This window comes from Tetranychus urticae, chromosome 2 (genome assembly GCF_039701765.1).
Source record: "Tetranychus urticae isolate SD_2017Ah chromosome 2, NJAU_TeUrti_SD_1.0, whole genome shotgun sequence".
Lineage (NCBI taxonomy): Eukaryota > Metazoa > Arthropoda > Arachnida > Trombidiformes > Tetranychidae > Tetranychus > Tetranychus urticae.
Window position 1 is genome coordinate 11811993 of NC_142959.1, and position 25851 is coordinate 11837843.

At 32.5% G+C, this 25851-nt stretch overlaps 4 protein-coding genes across 6 annotated transcripts; 3 read left to right on the plus strand and 1 right to left on the minus strand.

The window, feature by feature from the left end:
- Window positions 1-847: 847 nt before the first annotated feature.
- Window positions 848-10465, minus strand: LOC107360014 (fringe glycosyltransferase). The gene is made up of 3 exons (XM_015926627.3): window positions 9611-10465; window positions 1917-2002; window positions 848-1786 (listed from the first exon to the last, which is right to left on the minus strand). Exons 1-3 carry the CDS (start codon window positions 10346-10348, stop codon window positions 1750-1752), a joined length of 861 nt encoding a protein of 286 aa, XP_015782113.1. The 5' UTR covers window positions 10349-10465; the 3' UTR covers window positions 848-1749.
- Window positions 10466-11162: 697 nt separating this feature from the next.
- On the plus strand, window positions 11163-13994 carry LOC107359920 (uncharacterized). Its single transcript, XM_089267793.1, has one exon. The coding sequence runs from the start codon at window positions 11163-11165 to the stop codon at window positions 11748-11750; it is 588 nt and encodes a 195-aa protein (XP_089123919.1). The 3' UTR covers window positions 11751-13994.
- Window positions 12051-13994, plus strand: Mad (mothers against decapentaplegic homolog 1). Its single transcript, XM_015926515.2, has one exon. The coding sequence runs from the start codon at window positions 12051-12053 to the stop codon at window positions 13746-13748; it is 1698 nt and encodes a 565-aa protein (XP_015782001.2). The 3' UTR covers window positions 13749-13994.
- Window positions 13995-15274: 1280 nt separating this feature from the next.
- Window positions 15275-25768, plus strand: LOC107359857 (uncharacterized). 3 transcript variants are annotated; one of them, XM_015926442.3, is made up of 11 exons: window positions 15275-15994; window positions 16155-16314; window positions 17168-17507; window positions 18701-19281; window positions 19704-19890; window positions 19975-20084; window positions 22482-22577; window positions 22845-22949; window positions 23522-23675; window positions 25104-25185; window positions 25256-25768. In XM_015926442.3, the coding sequence occupies exons 4-11, from the start codon at window positions 19156-19158 to the stop codon at window positions 25632-25634; spliced, it is 1239 nt and encodes a 412-aa protein (XP_015781928.1). In that variant the 5' UTR covers window positions 15275-15994; window positions 16155-16314; window positions 17168-17507; window positions 18701-19155; the 3' UTR covers window positions 25635-25768. The 3 variants fall into 3 exon arrangements, with proteins under 3 accessions (XP_015781928.1, XP_089123920.1, XP_025016159.1); XM_089267794.1 differs by having other exon boundaries at window positions 15510-15994; window positions 17168-17527; XM_025160391.2 differs by lacking the exons at window positions 15275-15994; window positions 16155-16314; window positions 17168-17507 and adding an exon at window positions 17860-18019.
- Window positions 25769-25851: the final 83 nt, after the last annotated feature.

Sequence of the window (25851 nt, forward strand, 5' to 3'; positions counted from 1 at the left end):
ATAAATAGAGATCTGAAAGACATCGAGTTGCTTTTTTCAGGTTCGAGAGGCATAGCACAATAGAGATCAATTCGTTCTTGCTATAAATTTCAATTTCAAAGTTGGATCGGAAATCGAAAATAGATGAACCCAAATAATACAGTTTCACTTTGATCTTTATAGCGCCTGAGGTTGGAACAATTCTTCTATAGAAATCAAGAAATAAAAAGGTTAAAATTAGTTCTCAGCTCATTTAATCTTAAGATACTTACATTAGATGAATTTTGGCACTTAGAGTCCGAAATGTTTACTTGATATTTGATTCCCTTACGCAGCTTATGGTTTATGTGCACTCTAGTCGATACTCTTAATAAACCGTTCTAGAGTTTGGAGTTTGGAGTTTAGAGAGTTCGGCTATAAATATAGCGAGCCTTATGGCTAACTACTGAATAGTGAATGTGAATCAAATTATTAAGAATCAGCTGAGTGTATTCGCGAGAGAAACTTGCTTGATTCTTGAGCAACAAATATTTTACAATTAAAAACCAATCTATAATTGGATGAAAGCTATCAAATTTCCTAATCGATAAATAACCTATTGAAGTAACCATTGATCTTGAATTGGCATTATCGACCAATACGCTTAAATAACAAGCGATTCAAAATGCAAATGAATTCATTTCATTTTATTCTTGATCTTCTTCAGTTTGAGTGTTAGATTTGAGTGATGTTATCGTTGAAACTTGAATGGCCAAAAGTTGATCAACAGATGACTATAAAAGAAAAGAAATTTAAATTAGTAAACAGTTTTACAAGATTGGGAGGAAAATCATTATAACCAAGAAAACCAGAAATAAGAACAAACGAGTTAGTTGAGAACAAGATTTATTGTTCAGCTTTTTAACGCAAATGTATTAAGAATTAAACATTTTAAATACATTAAAGACATTTCATTAAACAAAGTATACAATGAAGTTAATTTATCTCATACAATTAAACTTGTCCACCTGCCATCTACTGGATTCATTGAAACTATTGGATTGAATCGTTGGTTAAGCAGCAATGAGAATGAAGTTGATGCGAATTGAGATTGCCAAAATTATATGAATCAATTTAAGTGTAATACTTAATTACACAACAAAAGCGAATTTAAATTAAAGAGAGAAAATCTTGTTTGCAATTGACAAGTTTAGTACTAGAAATGATTGTGAAGTTGATGTCTTTATTGCCATGGACATTAGTTGTGTTTATTTTCATTTCTTCTCATGAAAGTAAGGACAGTAAGTTTGGTGAATGTCACATCGAACCACCCATCGTTTTCAGTAGGGCCATCGTAATTTAGTCAATATACGAATGTGAGTTGTGAACCCAAATTGGCTCTCATAGCGAAATAGGTTGACTCGAGTTTTCGGTGAAAATTGATAGCCATCGAAAGTTGCAAGTTGAACGGACTAAGTGAGGTCGAGTGGCTGCCTGTTGAGCGTAAAGTTAAGTTGATATTCAAGTTGAAATTGGATTCGACTCCACTAGAGGCAGTTAGTTGCAGACAAGTTTTATATGAGACAAATGAAGATGAAATTTATATAAAAATATGTGAACAAATATCTGAAATATGGCAACAAGGGAAAGATTTTTCTGGATCAAATTGGACAGTCAATTAGTTAATGAATATGGCTAAAGGTTTAATCCAATCAGTTTCATCTTTCTTTAAGCTCTGAATTTAGTGCCAAACAGCAACAAGTGTGTTTAATTATTAATTTATTTATTGCATCAGCATCCATTAAGGTGACAATATAAAGCCATAAACCTGGAAATCAAAAGAAAAGAACAAAAATATTAATAATTTGCATTTAATTTTGGGAGAAAAAAAGAAGATGAGAATAAAGGATTGATGAAGTTAATTGACAATTGAGGTCAAAATCGTGCAGTAAACTTACCTTGTTGGATCTTTTGAAGAATCAATCGTACTATTAACATTTACAACATTCATTTCAGTTCCAGAACGAGAATAGCTGAAGGTAATCTGAAACCAAAGAAGAAAGCAAGAAAAACATTAATTTCAATTTGATTTGGCAATTAATGTGAAAATAATTAAACATCATGCTTTAACTTGATTCGGTGAGTGTGTACAGTTGATAATTAATGGAAAGGGCAATAGAAATGGTAATAAAAAAAATTGTTGCCCTTATAAGTAAACACGAGTTAACATTAAAAAAGGAAAAGAAATTCAGAAATTATGTTGATGAAGAAGATGAACAAGTAATAGGAGTAAACATTCAACAGGAATTATAATGAAGATAATTGATTGCTTGATTGATGTTTCAATGGATCTGTTCAATTGTGTAAACTCTTGCAATGTAATTTAACCAGTGACTGGAGAATGCAATTTAATATTATTTACTTTTTTATTGAGTTCAATCAAAGAGCATCTTTAAGATGAAAACAGTGATTCCTTTGAATGTGTAGAGTTGATCATGATTATAGCAATCATTGAAAGGTAATATTCAAGTTGACAATTGACGAAATTGTTAACGAATAAAAAAGCAACTTTGGGTTAACCAGAAAAGGTTAATCTCGAGATTACGAGATTAGTCCAAGTGGTAAGGTTGGTAAAGGTTGGCGTCAAAATAACAGCTTATTTCAAGTAATCATTTTGATTGTGGAAGGCAAAAAATTCCCAGAGAAAATTGAATAACATTGTAAACTTTGATTGCATACAATTTAAGGAATCTTTTCATTTCTCTTTTTCATTTCATGCATTGAAAAATGAATCAATTTTACCATTTATGAAAAGGTAAAAATGAAGATAGTAGGAAGCAATAAACGTATTGAGTAAACGTTGCATTATCATACAAATGAGTAAATACTTTTGTGATCAAATGTAAATGGGAAAATACTGTCAACTTGTTTGTCCAATGGATTTGTGAATATCAATGATGGGCAACATGGACAAGGAAGAGAGGGAGTTCAGTGGACAATGAATAAGGTAAATAGAGTCACAGAAAAGGGCTACAAATGTAATGGGAAAAATGGTTATAAAATGTGAAACTAAATACATGTAAATACAAGAGCAGTTTAACAATTGAATCACTTTTCTTCAGGTAATATTTATAACTATTATCGTTATTATTGCGAGTCTTATTGTGTTATTAGATTATCTTTTGGGTCAAATCTTTACCAATAAACCATAAAGGTTCAAGACGTTGTACCATAAAAATAGACATGAACGGACAACAAAAGGATAGTTTTTGCCCTTGTACATTGTACCAAGTTTGGACGAAAAGTTGACAAGGGAAAAGAGAGAGTTTTTAAGGGGAAAAGAGTAACAAAAAAAGGAATCATTAAGTTGTGTACTTTTTTTGTGTGTTTTGTTGTGCTTACAGTTTTTCTGGATAACAAAGATTTATAAAAGTGGTTTCTTTCAAACTTGTCTCGCTCTGTCTGGATGACCTGACCTCGAACCTGTAGTCTTTACAAGGCAAAGAAGAAGATAAAGAAGTGACCTTACAAAGGGAAGAAAAACGTAGAAGAGAGAAAAAGTTGGTGACTGAAAAAAAGTCTATTGATGGGTCAAGAGGAATAATAACGTTGGAAGGAAAAAAAAGGATCACACAGAGTGAAGGGTAAGAAAGGTTAGAGGGTAAAATTGAAAGGGAAAAATGATGAAAATGGTGATGAAGATGACGGTAAAGATGATGGGCTGTAAAGATTGAAAATGGAGGAAAAGTTGCGTTTTAAGAAGAAGGAAGAAAATAAGTTTAACGATCAACCAGGCGTTTTATAAACAAGACGAAGACCAGAGCAATTGGAGAAGGATGATAATGATGAAGGAAGATGGCCAAGAGATGGTTTTAAAGATAAATGTGGGCCAATAAATGATAGGCATTTGAAGCTCTTTTTTTTACTTCTTGGCATTTGCATAAAAGGAATGTAAAGCTTTATGAAAAGCTACTTTGGACAGTAAACAACAGTAAAAAGTCATTTGTTCAAGTGGGTTGAATGATAAATCATCAAAGCTCATTTGCAATGGAAGAAAGAAGATAAAGAAAGATGACAAGTTGACCATGACCAGCCATTATTGTAATCAATGGACAAGTTTTAGCGCGAAAAAAAAGTGATGACAAAGATGCGAAATTGACTAAATCTTTTTCTTCCCTTTTTCATGGGAAGATTACTGACTTCACCTGGCTGTAAATATGATGACAAACTTTGCGGTTAATGAAAAGGTAATTTGGTTGTAGTTGGTTAAGCTTTCTCCATTAACTTGAGTTAATGAATTTAATCAAACGAGAAAAGGAAATTTGACTGAAAATGAATTGTTTATGAGAAAGATTGAGTTTTTCGTGAAATATTCTGAGTGCGCTTTTGAACATTGAATAAAATGTTTCAAGAAGCTTGAGACTAAAAAATAGATGAATTGGTGAGAACATGATCTAAATCGTGATTAACATTGTATGATTAAGGGATGGAAACAGACAAAAGGTAAGTTATCATGAAAGGATGGTCAAAGGTAAAGATACATTTGAATCACGTTTATGTTAAGGTAAACAAGATAAATTGGGAAAGACTAATGAAAAGGCAAAATGTTATTTCCAAAGAAAAGGTAAAAAATATTCATCAGCAAATTTTTGACTTCTTTTTTTTCTCTCAACCCCTGAAGGTTAAAAAATTCATGTTCATAATGGATACTTGTGTGTTAAATGGAAAACTAATCATCTTCTCATTTCCTTTTCCAAGTTATTCATTTTCTTTGCAAATGGTAATCATTTAAAGGAGCATCAAAAATAATGACCAATATTCAATTTTATCATTTACATTTTGCAACTTTTCAAATCTTTCTGGCTTCTTGTATAAGTATTGTTAAGTGTTTAAACAACTTGAAATATCTGCTCTTTATCATTGTTTTATCAGTTCGCCAAGAACATTGACTTTTCATCATTTTCATCATTTACATCATTCAAGATGAACAAGTACTTTCTTTAACCATTTATGCTCCTCTCTCTCTGCCTTTCAAATTGAAAACGGTATCAGAGAGAAACAGAGCAGTGAGAGTGATAATAACAACCAGGGTCATCATCTTCATCTTTGTTCATCTTACAGTCTCACTTAAGGCACACACATCTGCTCTTCGATAGCCAGATGCCCGAAAGCATCTTAGACTATCCCTTAAGAAACTTGTTGCTCCTCCTTGGACCTCAAAAGAGAGGAGAAGAGAGAGAGAAAAATCTTCACCTCTTCTCACTTTTTCTTTGGTATTTTTGCCTCTACATTTTGGCCCGTGCTTGTTCAATAATAATTTTGGCTTTTTTTCCGCAATAAAAAAAAAGTCAAGCAAAAAGTGGGCAAACAATTTGGCAAAGGCAGGATAAAAAAAACAGGTTCAATTGATATGAAAACAGGCATCTATGTGAGGTACACAGACTATGTCAATGGACAAAGTACATAACCGTCACTTGATAATAATGTTGATGTTGAGATGAGGATGGTGATAATGATGGGCAGGGAAGCGAGAAAAAGGTTATCGAGTAACTTGAAAAAACATTTTCTTGCAGAGAAAAGATTATGGACGATTAGTGGTCAAAAAATGCAAGGTTGGACATGGTAAGTGGCAAAGTGAAAATGAATTGCTTTTGAAAGTTAATTGAGTTTAAATTATGCAAGTGCAACAACTGCATAACTGTGATTCTGTTTTTTGCTTTTGTTAATCGTTTTGTTGTTGTTCATTTACTCGTTTGCAATCAATCAAGTTGAAATTAATTAACCAATGTTTTTGTTTCAGGTAAATTAAACGATATAATCACTTTCATACAATTGGAATGGCTGACAAAATCAATTACAAGATGAACAACAATATCAATTTAGCATCAGAATTAATTAGTTAATCAGAATCATTGTAAACACGTCCTTTTGTCTCGCTTTTTCATCAGATTAACTTGATCACAATTAACATGAAAAGGCTTCAATGATTCAGTGAGCTGATTGTGACGCTCGATTAACCAGTTACTTGGAACTGATGAAGTCGAGACATTTTCTTGGTTCAATTTTTTTCTTTTGCATTTTCAGGTCATTTGATTGAAAAAGCCAGGAAAGGGATGAAACTTGATAATCAAGATAATGAGAGACTAACATGACATTCAAATGATGAACAGTAATTGCAATCATGATAATGAATGGAAAACCTTTCAACTAGAATTTTTCTCAATTTTGAAAGATTGAAAAGATTTTCTTGGATTGACAACAAAAGCTGATAACAATTGAATTGACAAGATGATGAAAAGGTAAAGATAAAGACTGAAAATGATGAAGATGATCATGATTCTGAAGAAATGATGAATTTCATCTTTTGACGCTCTGACAATTCTTCAACAAGTTATAACAATTGAAACATTTGTAACAATCATTTTTTTACTTGGCCAAATTTCATCTTTTCATTGATTCACCATGTCAATCATCATTGTAATAACCAACGTAATCATCGCCATCATCAATAGCAAATGGTTATTATCATCATTAGAAGGATGAAAAAGGTTCATCATGTTATGTTCAGTCAACATTTTCTTCTCCACTTAATCCATCCATTGATATATATTAAGAACCTCTGAGCCTGGGAATTTTGTTATTGTTCATGTTTTGTTTTTTTCAAAGTTTACTGAACAGAGAAACCGGAAACCGAAACTGATTTTCTTGTTGAACCGTTTTTATCAATAACTTATTGTTTATCGATAAATCATTAGAAGATGTTATACATTGATGGGAAAATTTGAAACATTGAAACCGGAAATTTCAATGGAAACAATAAGTCGATATTTAATTACGAGTCACTTAGTGATAGACTTGGCAATTAAGTCAAAAATTGATCGACAATCAGTTAACATTAACATCATTAGTTGAAGGAATCAGGACTTTGATTATTACAAGATTCAAGAAGCTTGGATTTACGTTCATTGTATCTTGAAAGTGAGATAAGATTCAAGTTTCATGTCAGTTTAACTTTTAAATTCAGGTAAATTAATGGATAAATCGCAATTTTAAGGTAAACCTGTCCAACTCTGAAGATTTATTTTTATCGTAAGTTCATCAGAAGTGTTCTGAAGATCTTTTTTTGCCTTACGGCACAAGTAAATAGTCTCAAATTGCAGTTTTAAACTAAAGATTGATGAAAAAGATGATAATTGATGGATCAAGCTTTTAGACTTTGGCATCGTTTAATTAAATTATCATTAAGATCTCAAGATTGAAGAGATTCTCTGTGATTTACAATTTACTTGAAATTGATTAAAGGTTGAAATCAATTGTAATTGCGATAAACAAATTCGAGGTTATTAACTATGGTTGGTTGGGCAAGGGAATCTGGTGATTATCATGAGCAAAGTTTCAACAAAACTGTCAACAATAATTGAAGCTTGTAAGGCAACAAGTTTACAATTTTTCATGAGATGATGAGAATGATTGAATAATCTGGTAAATAATTGGCAAAAATTAAATTGCTGTCAATCATCAATTGCAACAATAATGTTGATATTGTTCAACAATTGCTTGAACTAATCTGCGGAAACAAAGTTTGGCATTACACTAATTTTGGTGTTAACTTTGATACTATTTTTGGCGAGTTTGGTGGCAAGAAGTAAAGGTTAATGTTCACATGATAGGGAATTTCAAGTGGGAAAATGTTTCAAATCAATTTGACTCTAATCAATGAACCAAATTGATCAAAATGTATCAGTTTGATTTCAAGACTGGAATCATTTTTGAAACAGGTTTGTTTGGTGATCAACAGAGTGATTAGATGAAATCATCAACTTTCCTCATTTTGTTCCCATCATTTTGGAAACCAATGTTGAAGTGAAAAATAATTGAACATTTTAATCAAATGCGATGACTAGAATATTCAGTAATCTGATGAATTATGTTTCTTTCCGCCCAAGTTGAACATGAAAGTACATTGCAATCTCTAGAAACTTACTGTGAAGATTAATTTTAAACAAAATGAACAGTGATGATGATTTAAATGTAAGATGAGTGAAATGAGTAAAGACATGATAAAATCAACGGGGAGGTAAACAACAATAAGTAGCCTTTGCTGTGTTAGGTAATAACTGGTCAATGTTGTTGGGTGGAAAGAAAAATGTAAGTTAACAATGATGTTACCTATTGATTTAACCTTCGGCCTACAAGGTAACTTGGTAACTTTGCCTGTAAATATGTACAAAAGTGTATTCAAAACTATAACCATTGAACTTAACCTCTCAGTAGGTAAGTTAAGTTTTTTCATGTCTACAAGTCTCTCTAGCAACTGTGGGTAATGATGATGATGAATAGAGGATTGCATTTGCTAGAGCTAGTGAAAGGTAAGAAACCTTGGCCCGGGGCTTTGGCGTGATCCAGGGGCAAAGTTGCCTTTACACAAAGATTGAAAGATGAAATAAAGGTAAATGAGAAGCTTCAACATCAAGATGATCGAGATGATGTGATGATAAAGATGATGAAGATGATGAACCTTCATTCATTTCTTTTTTTACCTTTTACCACCAATCAATAGTGTAAAACATGTATTTATCTTGAAGGTGAGTGAAGAGAAAAGAGCAAAACTCTATTAAGATTGCAATTGAAGGGTAAAAATGAGCAAAAGAATGAGAAAGTTTAGTTATTTTTTTTCTTTTCTACTTTTTTCTTATTCTTCATGTTTTTCCAATGCATTATCATAGCTAGTTTAACTCATCATTGAACATCCTTAATGGATCAAAAATAATGTTAACTTTCATCTTTGGTAACCTCGGCTGACCTTTTGTTTTTCCCTCTCTTACTTGTTGTTGTTTTGGTCTTTGTCTGTGTCTCATCTTCCTTGTTTCATCAATTACAATTTCAATAGATTAAAAGTTGGTTTTTGTTTCTAAATCATGATAATCCAGTAATGTGAGCAAATTTTGTTCAAGAAAAATTGTTAAGCTGAAATAATAATGCAAAGAAAACTGAAAGCTTTACTAACAATGGTAAGCAATGGAAAAGGAAACACAATAAGCAATTAGTAATTGGATTTAAGATGAAATGAGATAAATGGATATTTTTATGGTTAATTTTTAGGGGTTTAGTTGATCTCAAAAAGTGAGTAATGGATGAATGTTCAATGTGTAAACTTTGATTTAACCGCCCTTTTCCGTCTTGACAATCTTCAATAATCGCGAGATGGATTAAGGCGAAAAGGCGATAAAACAAAAGACCAGAAAAGTGAACGATTATGAGTAGCTTAAAGGGGATTTAAGAGCACAAGAACAGACGATCCGCTTTTAAGATTTAATTGAATCTGTTTTTTAGTCTCTAATGGGATCAAATAAAATGTTTACTTGCAAGACTTGCCTGCTTGACTGTCACTTGCGGGCAAATATTTTTTTTTTACTTTCTGATAATTATTGGGGATATAAGGTAGGGAAAGAAAAGTTAAAGATGAGGATCATAAAGTGAGTAAACAAGATGCCAATCATTAGCAACTAATCAGAACAGGTTCGTATCAATAAATGGAATATTAAAAGAGAATGAATTAAGGTAGAAAAAAAATGCACCGAAAATCAAGTTAAAGAGTGAGGTGAAACAGAAGAGAATATTAATTAAATAGAAAAAAATGCGAAATAATTACCTGATCTTTTAAGGTTTTACTTGGAAAGAGATTCATGGGTTCCAAATGAGAATGGAATGTATCAACAACAGTTAAATTAATGGAAAGCAAGTGTTCAATAATGTAACCAATGGTAACATCATCAGGTAGTCTAATTTTTTCACCCATTTGCATAAATTTACCTTTACTGGCAAATGGAGCCATTTTATTGGCCAAGGCACGACTAATACAGAAACCTGCACCTCCAGTGGCAAACCAAAATGATATCTTGGACGATTGATCATCTGGATTGAGTATTACCAAAGGTGAAAGGGTACTTGGTTTACCTAAGTACCAAGGTTTATTTGGTGAGTAACGAGATAAATGTTTAACCAGACTAGGTACATGAACGTAATTGTCATCATCAAAATGGCAAAACCATTTTTTAGATGTTGCAAGAAAAGTATCAAATTCGGCAGACATTTTACAACACAAAGCAGTCCGATGGTGTGATGCGGAACAATTGGTTTTAATAAGGTGTCCATTGGTTAACCGGTTAAACTCATCGTCCTTTTGATCGGTGAAAAAATACGTATCCTCTGGTGCTTGTTTAAACCATGTTTTCAATATAATTGCAAGTCTTGTCCGATGGTTAGATTGGGTCGTCTTAACACTGAGGAAAATGTCTTTTAACCGTTTTTTCCCACTAACATGGTTAGATAAAAGGGTCAAAACAATGAGAAAGGTTAAACAAATTGATGTAAACTTGGATATTAACATGATGATGCATTAAAAGACGCATCGATCAAAATAAACAAAACAACAAACATTAAGGGTAACACATAGCTATTTAGTAAGCTTAATAAAATTCCCACAACAACTAAACTAAAGACGAACGAAAAAAGTGAGTTTAGTGAGAAACTTGTCAAAGTTTAAGAGAAGCGAAAAACCAAAGAAGAACTAATGCCATCTAGCAAATTGAATGCTAACCAACATCTGTCTACCGAAATTAATGCTAACCAGATTAATCATTTACATAATACTCGTCTGAAGACAATGTTTACTTTAACTGTAATTAATAACAATTTATGCATCCAATGTTCCCTGGTGATTAATGGAAATTCTTGAAGTGTTCAATAATTGATTTGGTGATTAATTTTCAGTTATTTTCTTATGGTTATGATTTAGACCATTTCATCATCTAATAAAGTGTTTGATGTAAGCAGTCAAAGGGACGTAAGTAGAGTCTTTATTTTTTGTCATTCTTTCGATTTTTTTATTTCGTTTGTTTTCGTTCGATTTGATTTGACTTTTTTTTGATAATTTTCAGCAAAAGTTTACAATTAAAAGTACGATTCTATCGATATTAATATTAATCTCTTTGTTTGTTGCCGCCATCTGCTGGTTTAGATATTGATGGTAAAGCTTGAGAGCCAACTTGACAGATGCATTAAATTAATGTTACCTGGTTTGTGTTTTCTTTGTTGATGTTTTTTTAGTGTCTAAATGTAACTATTTTGTCGCAATTTAATTGGATAGAATCTCTTTGCATCAACCTGTGATTTATTCTGGATTTTTTGATATTTAATACAAGATGACAGCAGTCGTGGTAATGGGTGAAGCACCTGAATCAGAGGAAGAAGAAAATGATGAGATTGATTCTCACACCATTGAAAGCCAATTTGATGAATTTAATGGTCGACCAGAAACTCCCCCTTCACCAAGTCCTGATTATCCTCGTATTAAACCTTCAAATGGACAGTTAACTGATACTCAACCTAAAGTATTTCCCATCAAGAATGAATCCTTGCCATCTTCACCTGTTTCATCATCATATGATACACTGTTACATAGAAAATTGAGGGAAAAGAATGAAGCTCTTCGAGAAGAACTGGTAAACTTGGCCTGCCAACCTTACTTGAATGCAACCAAAGAGATAGATTCACTTTCCCAGCAGTTGATTAAATCTCAAAAGATGGTTCAACAAGTTTCCATGACTCTTTCAAAGTTGACCAAAGATTTGAAAAATGTTGAGATTACCCTTGATACGTACCGACACGATTCCCATTTAATCCCTCAATTTACAGATAATCTAGTCAAATCTCCGAGAAAGCAGAGGATAGAGAGTAAAGTTGATGTTTACCTATCTGACAAATTATCCTCCTCATCGACAACAACATGACTTAAACATGGCGGTACCCGGAAATACTGTCATGTAGATGGCCCTGCCATCTATGTTATCCTAGGTTGTTTCTTCCTTCTATCTCGATTCATCGAAACATTTTCTTGAAGCTCTCTTTGGCAAACTCTGGCAACACTGTAAAAATCCGCCATGTTTTAGTCAAGTACTTTTAGCAATCTCTTGCCTGTTTACTCTCTCTCTCTTTTACTCTGCCTCACTTACTCTCTATCCTCTCTCTCTTTCTCTCCCTCCTTCTGAATCTTCTCTCAATTCTATCGTTACTATTTCTTTCATATTATTATGTCATCGTTCAACAGTTTATTTAGTTTTACCAATCCTTCAGTGAAAAAACTTCTTGGTTGGAAACAAGGTGATGAAGATGAAAAATGGGCTAGCAAAGCAATTGACTCGTTGGTTAAAAAGTTGAAAAAGAAGAAAGGTGCCATTGAAGAACTGCAGAAAGCTCTCACCTATCCAGGGGAACCGTCAAAATGTGTAACTATCCCGCGATCACTTGATGGTCGTCTGCAAGTTTCCCATCGTAAAGGGTTACCTCATGTAATTTATTGTCGTGTCTGGAGATGGCCTGATTTACAGTCTCACCATGAACTTAAACCTTTGGAAATTTGTGAATTTCCTTTCTCTGCCAAACAACCCCATGTCTGTGTTAACCCGTACCATTACAAAAGAGTGGAGACACCAATTTTACCTCCTGTCTTGGTTCCTAGGTTTAGTGATTACCCGCCTGGTCATTTACAATCATCCACTTCATTGAATAATAGTAACATCCTTAATGATAATAATATCAATGCTATCAATAATATCAATAATAATAATAATAATAACCTTAATGATAATAACTCTGTTTTCAATGATACAAGTAACCATTTAAGTAGTGCAAATAATGGTAATCTTGATGCAAGTTTACTTGGAAATCCACTCGGTTCACCAATCAGCCCTTCATCCAATTCATCGATTTTTCCTGGTGCACCTCACCTTTCACAGCATAGCATCCATCAAGCTCCACAATACCATCAAACTCAACAATATCATCAAGCACCACAATATCATCAGCAACAACAATTTGATTTATCTTCGGTTAGACAAGGCCCACCATCAGGACGATTATTAAATAATCATGCTATCACCAATAACAATACTGATAACTCATTCGTTTTCAATGACGTTTCAAATGAAATTTTGAATCTTCAGCATACCTTTAGCCCGTCCTCCCTCGCATCCAATATGTCAAGCCCTTATGGACCTAGCTCTCCACATCTTCCAATGGCAGAGACACCACCTCCAGGTTACAGTCCACAGGACGAGAATCGCAATCAAAACGATGCCAATCAGATGGACACCTCGGATGCTCCATTCAACGCATCGCTAGTTCAGCACTCAGAACCAGATTCTTGGTGCAAAATTTGTTATTATGAATTAAACACTAGAGTCGGTGAAGTGTTTCTGGCAACTGATAGTTATGTTACAATCGATGGTTTCACCAACCCTTCCTCGCCCAATCGTTTCTGTCTAGGATCTTTGTCAAATGTTAACCGTAACTCGACAATTGAACAAACCAGAAAACACATAGGAAAAGGTGTTAAACTTGTGTACGAACAGGGAAAAGTTTTCGCCATTTGTCAGAGTGATGCACCCATCTTCATCCAAAGCCGTAACTGTAATTTTGCAAACGGTTTCCTTCCTACGACTGTCATAAAAATCCCTCCATCATGTTCCTTAAAGATCTTCGACAACTCTGTATTTGCACATTTATTGAATAGAGATGTTCAGTACGGATATGAGAAGGTTTACGAATTGACTAAGATGTGTACAATCAGAATGAGTTTCGTTAAAGGATGGGGAGCTGAATATCATCGAACTGATGTTACATCAACTCCTTCCTGGATTGAAATTCATCTTCACGGACCACTCCAATGGCTTGACCAAGTACTAACGCAACTTAAACCACCACTGGGCCAAATTTCCTCAGTTTCCTAAATTAAACGAGCCAAATTTTAAAATGAATGCATATAAATCACTTGTTGCTTTGACAATTGGCTAAACTAATATCAGTGCCACCTAGAGGTTTAGGATAATGAATGCCTTTGTTCACAAAACCTTTGTTTTTTTGTTTACCAATTGTTTGCTCAATTATTGATTGATTTTTCATCTAATTATCTTTGTTTAGATCGTACAATTGTATCAGTTTCAATTTTTTCTTAATAAACTTGGCTAACCATTAAATTGCTTTGAAGAAGGTGAAAGTATTTGTCAATGTGATTTCAGTTTCTCTGTTGCCATTTCGAGTTTGTGAATGAAATTCAAAATTGGCTTCTCTTACTGACATTTTCTGAGTTGCTTTTTCAAGGTGAAAATGGTGATTTTATTAGATCACAATATGACTCACAAACCGTTTCTTAATTACATTCAATGAGAAAAAAATGTAAACTAAATTCGGCTCAATAAAACATCAATATTTTTGTTGCATTTCAATATTAAGATGATTTTTTAACTTTGCTCGTTGCTGTATCTAACTGTTAGTTAAATAATCACACTTCTAGATTTAGCTAACAGTTAAGCATTCGCCATGGATCAAACCAGAAACATAATCCATTTCAGATTGATGTATCAACAATTATGATTGGAAACGTTAGAGTTACGCTTTATAAATACTTTTGATTAACCAGACTGACAAACTAGTGAGCTTGAAGTTCAATTACTGTTTAAATAGATTAACGGATTGTTTGTTCCTCTAAATCATTAAAGATGATAAATTGTAAGTCGGATTGCTCAACTAATTGCTATTGAAAGCTCAAGACAACAGAAACACAGTTGCAAAAAAACAAGGCAATAATGTTTCAAATTTGCATCATTCCACTCAATAATTGTTCAAAGGTAATTGTAATAAATTTAGATGGCATTACTATACAGGTGTAAAGAAACTTTTGGAAAGTAAGTTCAGCCCATTTCATTGCGCAGAGATCCTTTTAGCTTTGTTAATGTGTATCAGACGATGATTTTAAAACAACCGCTCTTTCATACGCACCTTTGAGTCCCGCCTTCGCCAAAACTTTCTTTACAATCTGTATTTTCCTGTTATTAAAAGTCCGTCATTTAAACATTTTTTAAACCCATTAATTTAATTTTTACTAACAGTAGTTAGCCCAGAGTCACGTCGTCACTAAAAAATTAAGTTAGCAGATTCGGGGTCACTTTAGTTGACTAAAGCGAGTGAGTGAATACTCTTTAGTGAATAAAATGCAAGAAATGGCTAAGCTTGATCAATTTTCGAGCAAAATTGATTTATTTTGATACTTTTTCCTTTTTTTCGTTTCTTTTTAATTTCTTATTGATTTTTATTTTAACCTTTTTTAGAGACCTTTTAGTTGCTTGGATAGAGATTAGTCGCTAGCTCACTGCGCTGTTTACTTAATGGCTGGGCTCACTAAAATAGTTGTGTAGCTCGCTAGTCAGCTAACGTTCACTAGCTACGGTATTTAATTTTATTAATTTTACTATCTTTTGGCTAATTAGCAATTTACCGTTTTTTATTTGATTTAATTTGTTTATTCATTGACTACTAATTCATACCTAATGTGTGTTGTCGCCTTCGTTGGATTTATCTTGCTCTATTTATGTAGTAGTGACTTCTTATGTAACAACAGCTCATCGTTTGGATCTCGATAATGAAAAGTCATGTTTTGATTTCATTGAATTTTATTCAATTTAAAGCTAATGGTGCCTTTTGCTGTCCATCTTTCTGGTTATCTATTAGACGCTCGTTTTAAATATTGATGGAATCGAATTGAATAGCGTCGCTGTGCTTTCAACTGTAGTAATATTTGATGAGATTTGACTGTTAGCTACTAAAATTGTCTCAACGTTTGACACATTTCAATTGAAGCTACTCAATAATCTGTAATCAAAGAAAGAGCAAGATTCAACATTATTTAGAGCTTACCTTTCATCATGAACAACCGGTCAACAATTCTAAATTTTAATCTCATTTGTGAATTGAATAATTGGAATGGTGGTTATTGAAGCAGCAAGTTTAATAAATGGGCCTTAAAGATGTTGACCACGATGTAATCATTTTTCAGTTGACAAACTGAAATTCAACTGATTAGCGATGAAATAAGGAGACCTACAAGACAAGAATCAACAAAAGTTGATGACTTTGCAATGACCCATGATTACTTTGATTCACATAAAAGGGCAAACCATTTGATTTCGCAATCTTTGAGGTAAGCCTGATTACGTGATGAGCGACACGGTTTCAATACTTGTTTTAGCCCATGGCACATTTGCTTTATTATGATCATCATCATGTTCATCAGCCCTGTCCTCCATCATCATTCCTCTTCTAATAACCATTTTTCTCGTTCTTCTTTTTTCTTCCTTTAGCATTTCTCTAGTTGATAATCACAGGCCTGCAATCATTGGACTTATAAAATTCACGAGATGGCAAAAATCATGATGATCCATTTCACTACTAGATCGATGGAGATAATAATGAGGATGGCAAAGAGATAAAAAGTTATCTGTTATTACAATTGAAATAAGAGTAAATGATTTATGTTTCTATTAACCCTAAAGGTTTTTGGGATTATGGCGTAATGAACAATCATCATAAAAATATCCAAGAAAAACAAGTTAACATGAATCTTGATGATATGTTGATGGATTTCATTGAGCCCATCCTAATATTATTTTTTCATCAACATTATCATTTATTTGGCTTAAAAACATATTGATTGTTCATCATTATCATTATCGTTGCAATTTGCAACACACATTTTTCGGTGGAATAATAATTACTCAGCTTGAAAGATTGCCAATAACGGCTACTTTAGTGTTTATTTTATTACTACTGGAGTTTACCTAATCTATACATCTATACAATATATAAAGTCAAACTATGAAATTTTTGCGGGAAGATTGTGGCCAAACCAAACGGGTTCTAAAGAAAATTTTCGCATAGGATGAAAGCCATGATTAAACTACAATCGCAAAAAATAGTTCGAACTTTATCGGAATTCAGGTTACTGAGAAATTAGTGTTCAAACAGGGTAGGGGAAAAAACGCAGAATCCGTATCTTTTACTATTAACTTTGGGGGAAAAACTTTTTGGTTAATCAGGTTGATGGTTTATTGTTGGTTTAGAAGGATAAGTAAAACTGTCTTTCGAGTAAAGAGTTAAGTGAAAAATATAGTACTTAACTGTACAGAAAGATTTCACTCTGTTCAGCTGTATAACCAGATTTTATTATAGTTTTTCTCATTGACGATGGTTTTTCATCAAGAATCTGAGTCTTTAAATATGGATTGAATTTATTGTGTTTCAGTGAAAAAATTACGATCAGTCATGATCGGGGGTTCCACTTGTTGTATTAATGGTGTTTTCATCTTGTTTACAGATCTTGATTAACTTGAAATGGTTTAAAGCAAGCAAGGGAACAACAACAGTTCAGGATTAAACCGTTCTTTCATTGTCAAAGGCAATTCAATCAGATGATATTACAATTCAAGTTGGCCTCTAATGATAAATGTTCTAGATCATGACAACGCAGCAGTGAAAAGTCACCAAAGTCACTAAGGATGGGTAAATGGGCTTGGAAGCGATCAAGATTAGCAATTGTCCCATTTAAAGATTCAACATCCAAAATCAAAAGCTTAATGGACTAAAGCAAAGCACTGGTCAATCACCATTTCATTTGTGATAATTTAAGCCAGTTGATGACATTTCCATTTCGATTGGTATTTCCAGCTTAGCTACAGCAAGTTTACATTTTTCGACATTTTTGGAGTTACTTCACCTCTTGGAATAATTTATATTTTATTCTTGTTCTTTTCTTTCTTTTCATTTGAATATTTTCCATGAGAGAAGCGTTCAAAAACGAAGAGAATGAGAAAAATTGAAATAAGAGAAAAGGTTATTAATTATTCCAAGAGATAGAGTGTTTCCGAAAGCGTCGAAAAGTGTAAACCTGTTGTTATTGCCAAAAGTGTCACATCAACCTCAGGATAATTGAAAGTTAATGCTGTTTGGTGTTTGAAAAACTGGATAATAATTTGGAAAATTATCTAACCATATCGATTAAAGAATTATTTCTGAAAAAATGAAAAAAAAGAAGAAGAAAAAGGATTGCCCAATGAAAGAATAAATTCACATTAGATGATGATTATCATCATTATGATGAAGACTCGCCAGCATCATCATCAATAGTTCAGGTCAATGTATCGGCAAGAGTTGATTTTAATGGCCCCAGGTAAACTAATTAGGCTACTACTCAACGTTAACCTTATCTAGAACAAGACTCGGAACTTTTTTTCCTCTTCTCTTCTTATGTGTATTTGATTTCATCATTTTTCCTTCAAACCAAACCTTTTTCAACTTGTCCGTTAAGTTTATCATCATCATCCTCATCTTGAGAAGTATCATGGTGATGAGGATCAACAAGACATTTACAAAGAAGAAGAAGAAGAAGAATGAAAAAAGGTTTTTCTCAGTGTGTTTTTTTTCCTTCTATTGTAATCAAGCTGAGGGTGAAAAGTGTTGATAGGGAATGTATTCATTCATCTATTGAAATTGAATTGATGAAGAAGGAAAAAAAATTGAGACTGAACAAAGAAACAAACACTATTGAATTTTAAAATAAGTCACGTCCACAGTTACTCTCTTTACCTCCCAGTCATCTCTCACTTACCTGTTTGCTCACTCATTGACTCTTGCCATTTACTTTGATTCAGAAAGTGTTTCGTCTTTCAGGTAGCTTAAATTGGTAACATGAGCTTATTAATGGCAATAATAATGAAAAACTGTTTACATTAGTTTCCTATAACATCAACACAAACATCAACCAATTCATCCTTTTTTTGTTATATCTCTAGTCTTTTGATTGAATTAACTTCTAATCTTTCTTTTTTTTCTTCATTTCTATTGATTCCAGTGTATAATGTGCTACTTCACCTGTTAAAAGTGCTTTCAAAAGGTTGATTGATCGGTCAGCTAATCCAGGAGCCAAGAAACAAACCAATTTGTCCATACAACAAACCCCATAAAACACACAGCAACAAAGCCAAAGAAAAACGATGGCTTTGGCTTTAATCTTGAAACTTGCTCAGCTATCGAAACACTACATTACAGAATCTAAACATTGTTTCTTCTCATGATTAGTTACCAGTTGTGAACAATTGTGAATTGTGTCCAAAATAGGAATATTGAAATTTATAGTTAAACCAACCATTAGCTTTATTTTGTCGTTAACCATCTTCTATGTGTGTCCAGTGTTTTTAACCTCATTTATCATGTTCCATGTGATGTTTCGTGTCCATTGATTGAAACTCTATTTTTTTTACACTTCTAAACTTATCACTTTTATTGAATTAACCAATCAAGACAATCATGTCTCGTTCAATGAGATCAAATTCATCGCCTCCATCAATTCATCACAATGCAATGGATGTTAACCATAAAAGCTTCTGTTACATTTTACTTAAAAATTTATACCTCAGCGCTTATTATCCAGAAGTAAGTAACCAAGAAAATTGAGTAAACTTGAAATGGGCAGCAAAATAATCTCATCCAAACACCCAGTTAATTATTGGCTAATTGAAGTTTCATCATGATTGATTAACAAGAGACGTGTGTTTACTTGTATACAACATCAACAATCATGTTACAGGCAACAATAGGGTTGTTTAAACAAAATGTGTTCAACAGTCTGTTTAAAGTGTAAAATGAGACAATCAGTTGTTCGTGACTCTTTAGGGCGATGATTAGTTAATAATAGTTATGTATTATTCATTAATTAACCTTTAGCCAGCTCAATTGTTTTCATTTTCACTGTTAATTTGAGATTGTTGCGCTTTCATTTGGGTTCCTCAACTGTTGCTAACACTGTTTAATATCAACTAATATTGCTTCTAACATTTTCTCATTTCTCTTTTCAGGGATTATCATTTTTAGCACTCATCCTGTTAACTGCCAAATTATACGATGTTAATAAGGAAGTTACCTTTCTATCTTATATGTCAACCGTTTGGCTACCAAATAAAATTGAAGAACCGACAACCTTGCAGGATAAAAGTCGATCATTTCACATTGAAAATTTACGCTCCGATTTTGACATTCTCATTGGTAAATGAACATTTTCTCAACCTTTCACGATCATTGCCATTCTCATATTCACCGGATTTTCCATTTTCTTTTCTCTTTTACCAGTCGAATTGTGGTCTTCCCGAACAACCCTCATTCTGAGTGTTATTTTTGTCTTGATTTACATTTTCAGTTGGGCTTGGATGGCTTATGCTGTTCGAGAGACTCGCAATGTGGTAAGATTTACTTCTGTTTTTACGTCCAAATGAACAGTTAGAAGTCTCAGTTGCTGAAATTTCCAAGTCATGAGATTTGACCTCAGCAATCAAAACCTTTCCAATAAGCACAGTCTTTTGGTCTTGATTTTGGATGTTAATTGACGTCTTGTTGCTCTCTTTAGTTTGAAATAGACTCTAATTGTCAATAATCTGCAGAGTAAACTCTTCCAGAATCTTGATTGCCTGTTTTAAACTTGAAATTTGGTTTTAATTTTCAATCAAATATTGAATTGAATTTTTATTCTGCCATTTATAATGCATTTAATGATATCAACACTTAAATATAAATATAATACTTATCCATTTAATGTATTACAAATTACAACATAATGATTATATTTCCTTATAATGATTATAATCATCGCCATCATCAATTGAAGATCAAATTTTCTTCTTCATTTTTAAGGATAATTTCACCCTTTTCTGGTTAACTTAGTCAATGGATAAACTTTCATCATTATTTCAAGTTTATCAGAAATAAAAAACTAATCAAATGTCTATTTTGATAGAAAGCAAATCAATCAAAATATTGATCACGCAATTAGACTTGAATAAAACCTAAAATAGTGCAAAAAGATGTCCAATAAAACCTTTCAAAACCCAATTTTTGTCTAGACTTAACATGCCATTGAAACCATCTCAATATCATGATTATGGGACAAAAAGAAGACAACAATTAGAAATTAAAAGTCAAACTTAATGACGATTATCAATCAAATCAGGTTTAACATTAAAAGTTAATTGTTTAAATCAATTTGGGCTAAGCAAGCTACTTGACAGAAGCAAGAGCAACAAGACCCAAAGTTGATAGGTTTAACCAGTTATTGGACACAATTGAGCAAATTATTTCCTTGATTGTTTTAACCATTTTTACACCAATTATCTTTAACCAATGAATCTACAATTAACAGTTAACTTAGTGTTACGATTAACTGTTAAACCAAAGGGCAACTTGTAATCAATAATGTTATTGGCCAAGAAAAACTTGAAAATGTTATTTCAGTTTCTCAAATGGCTTCAAGCATAAATCGAAACATTTTACCTTCCTTAAAGTATTGGCTAAGATTTCAAAGATAAGTCGTATAATGATGATGATGATGATGATGATGATAATGAGATGGTGTTTCTCCTTGTTCATCAAATAAGTCCTGCTGATTGCTCAATGAATATCTCTTTTTGTGTCATCTTCATCATCAAGAATTAACCTTTTCATTTCTCGTTGGTTAATAAAACAGGAATCTGCTTGAGGCTTGTATTGACCCGATAATCCGGTTTATCACAGATTTGCCTTTTCTGTATCATCTTTAAACACGATTGTTTTTAATGTATTTACATAAGAAACTTGAACTTGATCACCATAACCACTGATTTTGTATTACTTTAAAATCTAATAGTAACCATAGTCTAGTCTTTCAGCTGATGAAAGGTTTTAGCTTTCAGTTTGTGGGATTGTTTTAAGACGGAATTTGCTAAACCATTAAATTTTGAATCCATCATGAGAAAATCTTGAAACCTTTTTTCATGTTAAACTGTGAATTTTTACAAAAAAGAACCAGATTTTGAGCTGAAAGTCGATAAACTCTGTCTCTAAAGGTTAAACTGGAAAATGTATCTTTTTAAGTGATTTTATGTTTCTTTTAATCTTCCAATCTTGAATCAATTGATGCTGAATCTGGTGACTTATATTAACGAGATTGAACAATTTTCCTTTCTCATTCAAATATTGGTCAAACTGAAATGGAATCGCCATGATAATGAATATCTTCCTATATAAACGAAGTCCTTTTTCGCCATACTTTTAGGTCCCTTAGGCTGGAAATATTTGAAAGGTAACTTTAAGGCAACTGAAAGGAGAGAGAGAGAAAGGTTGGTTATAATGATGATGATTAAGTTGATGTTGAAATTATAAATGTTGATCTGATTTGTTTGCATGGCTCTTGCCTAGTTCCTGATTCCTGAAGTATAAAAAAAACTCAACTCATCTTGAGACAATTTCATTGCAACCTTTTACCTTCAACTGTTTTGTTAATTTTCAATCTTCTTTTGGTACAACAATATTACAATAATTAATTAGTTGGGATGAAATTGAAAAAAAAAGACTCTTGACCCTAACAGGGTTAACAAAGATGAAAAATTGAAGAGTTTAAATGTAATTGAAATTAAATGTGACCAAAAGATGAGAGCAAATTAGCATTCAATAAATCAGGTGGAATTGGAAATTGGATTTTTTTGAAACTTTCAACTCTTAACAATTTAACAGATAACATCTTCTAACTGTTCATTTGAGATTCTTGGCAAACAAAATTGATAATTACTTTTGATTCAATTTCGATTAATCTAATTGTCTTTTTACAGAAAGATGTTTCCTTAACAACAGTCTTGTTATTGGCAGTTTTTGCTGCAGTTGATATTGCTGCCAGTTCTGGTTTTGTTATGGTTCGGATGATAATGGTACGTATGGTTATGGTTTGGCCTGTACTTCAAATAGAACCAGTTAATTGCAGTTAGACGGTTGAATTTGTTTAATTAATAATTGACTGTGGAAATGAAACTATTAGATAGTTGTTAATGATTGGCTTGTGTGCGTGTTGCGCTGTTTGCCGGTTACTGGTTGTTGGTAATATTGCCAATAATGAAATGAGATATAAATTATGGGCTATTAAATATCCAATTTACAATCAATTGATGATATTGATTTTGTTTTCCCTTCTTTGATAGCTTTTCATTCGAGATCATCATTTTCCGAAAGACATGAGAATACCTGGTTTGACTGAGCACGATCAACTAACGGCTTATGCTGCACTTAGGATTGCCGTACTTCAAGTAAGTAAAACCATTTTGATTGCAGTTTGATAACTTCATTGTTTTAACAGCTTGATTCTTTTTCTTCTCGGACCAATTTCAAATTAAGGCTTCATGTGCTTCAATCATTCAACAGCGTTGAAATTGAATTAACTGCAACAGATAATGAGTAAGCTAGCAGGAAAAAAATGACTCTTTATCACTGTAAATAGTAAAATTACGTCAGGTACATTAATTTTGATGGGCTCCATCCAGTTTGAGGGCAAGAAAGTGATTTGATTTTAAAATAAACAAATTACATTTTCAAGACAATGATTGAGCTTGTCCTCATCTGTGTTAATAAGAATTGAATCTCATCAAAATGTAATCAAATGTTGCCAGAATAATGAAGACGTGACGAGAATGGAAGAATATGTAAAAGAGTCTTCTTTTTTGCACTTGATTAACATACGATTTTGTTTATCATTTTCCATTTTTTTATCCATAATTATGATTATATCATCAATACCATCACCGTAACCATTTTGATCATCGTTGAATCGGTGGAATATTGGCCTTTTGTAAACACACAAACAAACAACCATAAATTAAAGTCTAGTCCAGGTAATACTGATATATTTGTTTCCGTGATAATCGGCTTTCTAACTGGATTAAGAGTTTACAGTGTGGTCTGTGCTGTATCATTTTATAATAAAGTACGAAAAGGTGATTTCAAATCCAATCATCTGGTAGCAACCAAGGAACGAAGTGAGTATAAATTTGAAACAAAGGGTCATAACATTTACAGCTATTCAAATGTAATAATGTAAACGCTTATAGCTTTATATTGGGGTGAGTTTAGTTTTAATGGAGGTTTATAATATTATCACTGGTTAAACAAAAGTTAATCAACATCAAAAACTAGTCAAAATTCACAAAATCAAAGGTAAATCAAACTTAAAACTCAGGTGTCAAAATAAAAAAATATAATGAGATTGAAAAATTCAACACTAGATAGAGCTCTTTTTGCCCGCTTTTTGCATAACAGTCATAAGGTAACTTTAGATCGCTTAATCCACTAAATCAAGTTATTCATTAATATTTATCAATTTTAGCTCAACTTCAGTGATGTGAACCAATTTTGAAAGTAATCGACTTTTCGTTAATAAGTGCAACTATTGTCTTGTCTTTAATAAGAGTGCCTATTGTAATAATCTGTGAATTTTCTATCAATTTTTCCGCATTTTCATCGTACATGTAAATGATTGACATTGTCATTAAGCTTCCAATCTAAGGAAAACAATATGTAATCAATTTTTCTTCTCAAACAAGTCATGATCGACCTCAGGAAAATCAACAATTAACTTGAAATCAGTTTGAAACGATTAAGAAACTAATGATGTCAGAAATCAAACTCAGTGACCCTTTTGTTTTGATCAGTGATGCTAAGAAAATAATTGCCATTGGTTATTGTGCGAGTTCAATAACTGAAATAATGAAGTGTATTAATTTATTGTGAAAATTTGATTTTCATCCTCTCATTGTGAGATTTTGTTAATTGGGGATGAACATTGTGTTGTATTCAAGCTCATCACACCTTTATGCAATGTGTAACTGGATGTAAAAAGATAAATTATACATTTTCTTTAGAAAGTTACAGTTAAAATTCACTGATTTTAAATTTCTTATCTTTTTCTTTATTCCGTTTTGTTTCACGTTAAATTTTCACACAAAAATATAGTAACTTTTGAACATGAGAAAATACTGATTGTGATCTTTTATCCAATTTTTACGAACGAAATTTAAAATCACTTACATGTTAATAATTAGATGCTATCAGTTAATTTAAATTTCAAGAGCTTCTCCATTCCGTTGAACAAATTATCTCCATTATGCAGCCTGTTAATCAATGCATTACAATTTGTTCCTGTTTAATGAAGTATAACGAGTTTCTTGTTCATCCTTTCAACTCATTGGTTTAGTACTTAATAAACTTAACTAATTGTATAGATAAGTTAACTTGATTGTTTTCTTGCTCCAGTAAATGTTTCAATATCATGTTAACCTTTTATCTGGTTAATCTTTGAATTATATCGGAACAGTTTTAGATGCAAGTTTAAGGTTAACAAAAATTGAATATTCAAATCATGAAAAGATAATAAATTAACAATTCATTTTTTTCTGCTACCATTTCAGGTGTAGTTTATTGCACAGACAATGCGAGTGATAGATATTCAAGCCATTTAGATGAATTTTTTAAAAAATCAGCTCCTTACATGTAAGTATTATTCACATTTATTCATTTTTGTATTTCAATTGTTTATCATTACATTTGTTTCGCATTTCAGGCCCTCTGAAGATGGACGACGTAAAGATAGGCATAAAGAAAGGTCTAAAGATAGAGGAGATCGACATCACTATTCAACGACAAATTCAACTGCAGTGACTGATGTTGAAGTTATTGAAAAGGAAATGAAAATTCAGGCGGCTGATATGCCTATGCACATGCAACGGAAAGCTCTTCAAATAGCATCTCAAGCAGTTGCCATTTATGCTACAGAAAAGTTAATTGCTGAAAGTATTAAACAAGATTTTGATGCAGCTTTTGAACCAACTTGGCACTGTATTGTTGGTCGTAATTGGGGAAGCTGTGTAACCCATTCCAAACAATGTTACATTCGTTTATTGTATAAAGATCTCACCATTTTATTGTACAAGTCAACTTAATAGTGATTAGGTAACAGTCTAGTTATACGGACACAAAACAATAACAAAAGCGTTAATTGAGGCCCCAGGCCATCCAAGCCCAACCGAACCTAACCAAACCTAACCTAACCTAACCTAACCTAACCTAACCTAATCTAACCTAACCTAACCTAACCTAGAGCGCGATAATAAACGATTAATTATTTGAATCTATAGCACTGTTTATTATACTGTGTCC

Coding starts and splice junctions, on each gene's coding strand:
- LOC107360014 (XM_015926627.3), bottom strand. CDS start 10,348: ATGTTAATATCCAAGTTTACATCAATTTGTTTAACCTTTCTCATTGTT. Junction 2,003..9,610: donor GTAAAACCTTAAAAGATCAG/GTAATTATTTCG, acceptor CTTTGGTTTCAG/ATTACCTTCAGCTATTCTCG. Junction 1,787..1,916: donor TCTTCAAAAGATCCAACAAG/GTAAGTTTACTG, acceptor TTTGATTTCCAG/GTTTATGGCTTTATATTGTC.
- LOC107359920 (XM_089267793.1), top strand. CDS start 11,163: ATGACAGCAGTCGTGGTAATGGGTGAAGCACCTGAATCAGAGGAAGAA.
- Mad (XM_015926515.2), top strand. CDS start 12,051: ATGTCATCGTTCAACAGTTTATTTAGTTTTACCAATCCTTCAGTGAAA.
- LOC107359857 (XM_015926442.3), top strand. CDS start 19,156: ATGTCTCGTTCAATGAGATCAAATTCATCGCCTCCATCAATTCATCAC. Junction 22,578..22,844: donor TTATGGTTCGGATGATAATG/GTACGTATGGTT, acceptor CTTCTTTGATAG/CTTTTCATTCGAGATCATCA. Junction 25,186..25,255: donor AAAAAATCAGCTCCTTACAT/GTAAGTATTATT, acceptor TTCGCATTTCAG/GCCCTCTGAAGATGGACGAC.